Source organism: Bison bison, unplaced genomic scaffold (genome assembly GCF_000754665.1).
Source record: "Bison bison bison isolate TAMUID 2011002044 unplaced genomic scaffold, Bison_UMD1.0 scf7180017863660, whole genome shotgun sequence".
In the NCBI taxonomy this organism is placed as follows: Eukaryota; Metazoa; Chordata; class Mammalia; order Artiodactyla; family Bovidae; genus Bison; species Bison bison.
The window spans coordinates 11,529-15,752 of NW_011494232.1; the positions used below are offsets into that span (position 1 = coordinate 11,529).

Here is a 4,224-nt window from a genome sequence, read left to right on the forward strand (position 1 = left end):
CAAGGATTTCCACTCATACCTGGGTAGGGGATCACTTCAGACTTACTGAAAGGCATTGAGGATATTTGGGGTGCTCCTGAGTTTAGAGGTGGGTGGGGCAAAAGACCCTTATCCTTAGTCCCCCAAAGAAATTTTCTAGTCCTTTCTGTGTACGCAGGCCAGGGTTGAGCAGCACCCGGCCAGGCCCACGTTCCAGCACAGTCCTCATGGGCCTTTTAGATTGTTTTCTCCCATTTCGAGCTAAAGCTGGGACAGAGGTCCCAGGAGCCAAAAAGCCGCCCTCCCAGCCACCCCCAAACCCCGATGACGGCAGATTAATGACAGGAAAAGGAAAGAACTGCAATTAGAGGGCAGCCTAGTGGTCAGTTTACTCTTCCTCAACAAAGCCCACTTCCGGCCCCACGCCTTCCCTGCTGCGGGCTTTCCAGGCTCACTGGTCCCTGGGGCTTCAGGGGCGACTCTCAGCCTCCTGGTCTGCAGACCAGACTCGGGCTTGGTGAAGGGAAAGCCACAATAGGCCTGATCAGCCTAAATATAGGCGCCCAGCCTACCCTCCTTGGGCCCGGACCAGCCTGGTGCCCACCCTCTCTCTGTTCCCTCTTTTCCAGGCAATAAGAGGAAGAAGTTATCCAGGCAGCTGCATACTAGCTATACAAGAGGGGGGAAATGAATGGAAGGTGGAGAAGAGAAGGGGAGAACGAAGGAGAAAAAGAGGAAAAAATAGTGGGTAGGGAAAACCAGGGAAGGAGGATGGAGGAGATGCATGGGAATAGGAGCAGTCACCCCACCACCGCCCTGTACCACTCAGGTCCCTTTCCCAGCTCCCCAGCATCACATGCAAGGGGCTTTCTCCCTAAGGATGCAGGCACCTCACCCAGGAGGCCTTAATGGTGGTGGTATCTGCTTGACCTGGCCGCTGACCTGGTTTCTGGTCCGCTAGCTTGCTGTGACCTCTCAGAAGGTGTGGCCACTGCCCCTGATCACTGACTTGCTCTTGGTCAAGACCAAGGGAACTGAAGTGCTCCACTGTAGTCCCTGGAAGCGGGGGACCGATTGTGTGTATGGGGGGGAGTGTGATGCTGCCCCTGCCCTGCGGGATTGTCACTGGACCCCCCTTTTGTAGGAAAGAGGATGTGAAACTTTCAACTTTGTGCAGGTTTGGGGCTTCGGTTCCTCAAGCCCTTATCTCTGGTGTCTGCAGCCGACCCCACTCTATCTGTCTGGCCATCTGTGAACCCTGGTTCCTGTGTGCACCTCTGGTCTTGACTTGATTCGGGTTCAGCCTCCCCTTCTTGTGTCTCAAGTCAGCTCTCCTTACCTGGCCCCACTTTCTCCTGCTATCTTGCCATGTGCATGCGTGTGCAGTTAAGAAAGCTCATTTCCTGAAAACAGGCTTATCAGCGCTGTCGACTGAAAATAAATGCATAACCTAAAAGTTGAGAATTATGGTTTATTGAGTGGACTTGCTGAGGACTTGGGGGGTGGGGGATGGGGGAAGCCTCTCAGATAGCTCCGAGGGACAGCTCCCAAGAGGTAAGGGAGGAGCCAGAATACAAAGGAGTTTTGTAACAAAGACCAGGTAGTCAGAATATCAAAAGGTTACCGTTAGTTAAAGGAAACTAGACAACCCAAGTAAATAAATGTAGCACTTCTCTGTGTTATGGGAAGATGGCAAGAGTCTGCGCTTACGAAGTCATTCCTTTGCTATGCAAAGATAAGGGCCAGTATTGTGTTCTTTCCCATCCTGCGTCCCTTCAGGGAGCATCATCAGGGGTGGCTGAAGTGGCTAAGGGCCTGGCAGCCGGCCGCCAGTCTCCATCCTGGTGCCTTCAGGCTCACCATGGGGTGACTGATGGTTGGATGGCCATGGCATGCTTTGCTTGCTGATACAGCGGAGATGGGCAACAGTTTTCATTCACAGCACAAACAATAGGTTGAGCCACGGACAGAGGAGCCTGGTGGGCTACAGTCCATAGGGGTCCCATGGGGGTCACAATGAATTGGACAGGACTTAGTGACTAAACAACAACAAATCTGAACACTGGCAAGTGTGTAGAGTAGCCAGCTCATTAGCAGCTGAGATTAAAAGCAGAGATGAAGACAGAAAATGGCAGTGTTCTTTTATTATGTTAGAACCAATCATTGGTGTCCTAAACCTTTACTCATTCAGTCTGTACCATGGCTTTCCTGAACGCATAATGCCAGTCTTACTGGCCCTTGGATGGGACACCTATGTGTCACGGCCCTCTCTCTTCTTGGGATATCGATGTGTCAGGCTGAAAGCCCCAGTGTGTTTCCCACGATCAGTCACAGGAAACCACGCCTGGGGAAGAGAGAGCCTGGAGGCCGGGCTGCAGGGTTTTGGAGGGTTTGCTCTACTATATGAAGAGCTGATGCTGTTGTACATGAGGTAGGTCTCCAGTAGTAGACACGCATTTCCTCAGACACATTTAGTCTTTTACTACAGGGTTCTGGGGACCAGAACCAAGGTTCTGGTGGAACAGTGGGCTCAGCCTGTGGCCTGACTGGGTTGAGGCTCCTGAGGTGAGGAGCCTGCTTCAGGGGACCGCTCGCTGCTGAAGACAGGATGAGGACTTGCAGCGTCACCTCTCAGCTCTGGGCCCAGCCCTGGGTTAAACGCGCTGTGCAGGGAGCAAGAACAGCTCTGTGCTCCTTACTGACCACAATTGTAATGCAACACAATTTAACTCCTGGTAACACCTCTGCTTCTCCCAGCTCTCCCTTCAGCGCTCCAGCAGCTTCAAAGATTTTGCCAAATCCAAACCCAGCTCCCCTGTGGTGAGCGAGAAGGAATTTAATCTGGATGATAATGTGAGTTCCAGAGCCTCCTTGGGGGATCTGGCTGCGGGCCCTGGCTTGGGAAGTGGAGGGGAGGGAGGGAAGTAGGGGAAAGAGGATTTTAGGATTGTGGAAGCAAAGCCTTTTTAAACACGATGGGCCTACCTCTGCACCTACCAAAATTCTGGGCCCTAAAGCTTCACCTGCATTCTTTTCATTTGCAAATTGCTAATTTAAGTATGAATGAATAGGGCCAAGAATAGGTCTGAGGCTAAAATGAGGATGGGGACCTCTCCTTCCCACCCCTCCAGGGTCTACCTGGACCCCAAGGCCTCCTTCTGCTCCCAAGTCCTGAACCCAGACCTGGGTTCCCGAATCTCCACATTTCTTGTCACAGATTCCAGAAGATGAGTCAAGTGTGCCGACCCCAGAGGATGCCGAGAAGAGCGGCAAGAAGCTGGGGAAGAAGTGGAGGGCAGTGATTTCCCGAACCATGAACAGGAAGACGGGCAAGAAGATGGTGAAGGCCCTGTCGGAGGAGATGGTGAGGCCTGGGACTCAGGTTCACCGCGGGTTGGGGAGGGTGCCACAAGGAAAAGCAGCGGTCTAGTAGTGGGTGAGCATGGCCTTCAGGAGAGCCACTGCCCGGGCACACTGCCTGGCCCCATACAAGCAGGAAGGTCACCGTGGGAAGGGAGCTCCCCCAGTCAAGCATGTGGCAGGAAGGGAGCAGGAGTGGGGTCTGAGGAGGGATGAAGGTCTGGGAAACAAGCTTCCTCGGGACACAGGCCTGAGGAGATGAGATAGCCTGGGGCATATTCATCCATCACGAAGTTTTACTTGAAAAGAGCCACTGGGATTGGGAAGGCTTGATTCAAAGAAGCCTGAAGAAAGAAAATCGAGAAGCCTGGCCGTGGGGACGGGGTTTGGGGTAGAGTGCGTACACGTATAGCTGAGTCCCTTCGCTGTCCACCTGAAATGATCACAGCATTGTTCATTGGCTATATTCCAATAAAAAATAAAAAGTTAAAAAAAAAAAAAGGCTGGCCTTGGCCCAGGGAGGGAGGGCAAGACAGACAGCTGTGGGGCAGGCACATCCAAGTAGCTAAAGTCACACCAGGCGTCTGGTTTGCTCCTGGCTCTCGGAGGAGGTGCCCTGGCAGCAGTGTGCTGGAGTTAGCTCCCGCTAGCAGACTCCGCCAGCTCAAGACAGCAGTTGCTCAAATCTTCAGTAATTTCATGAGCCAGGTGTGAGATACAAGCATTATTGAAAATTAATTTATATCAACTTAGAATTAAATCAATTATTTTAAGAAGAAAAAGAGTAAAGTCAGTCTTCAAAATTCATTTCCTAACTCTTGTCCTGCCTTTCACTGTGCTCTGTGCCCTTGTCCCAGTGGCTGGGGGGTGCAAATAGCCAATGCT

General features: G+C 52.2%; 1 protein-coding gene across 1 annotated transcript in view; it reads left to right on the forward strand.

Annotated features, from left to right (window-relative positions):
- Nucleotides 1–4,224, forward strand: part of SASH3 (SAM and SH3 domain containing 3) — a gene marked incomplete at its 3' end in the record, with an annotated part of 13,123 nt that overhangs the window by 4,824 nt on the left and 4,075 nt on the right. The window contains exons 2-3 of the mRNA XM_010833428.1: nucleotides 2,737–2,832; nucleotides 3,197–3,343. Coding sequence (XP_010831730.1) covers nucleotides 2,737–2,832; nucleotides 3,197–3,343 — 243 coding nt within the window. The remainder of the gene's footprint in view (nucleotides 1–2,736; nucleotides 2,833–3,196; nucleotides 3,344–4,224) is intronic.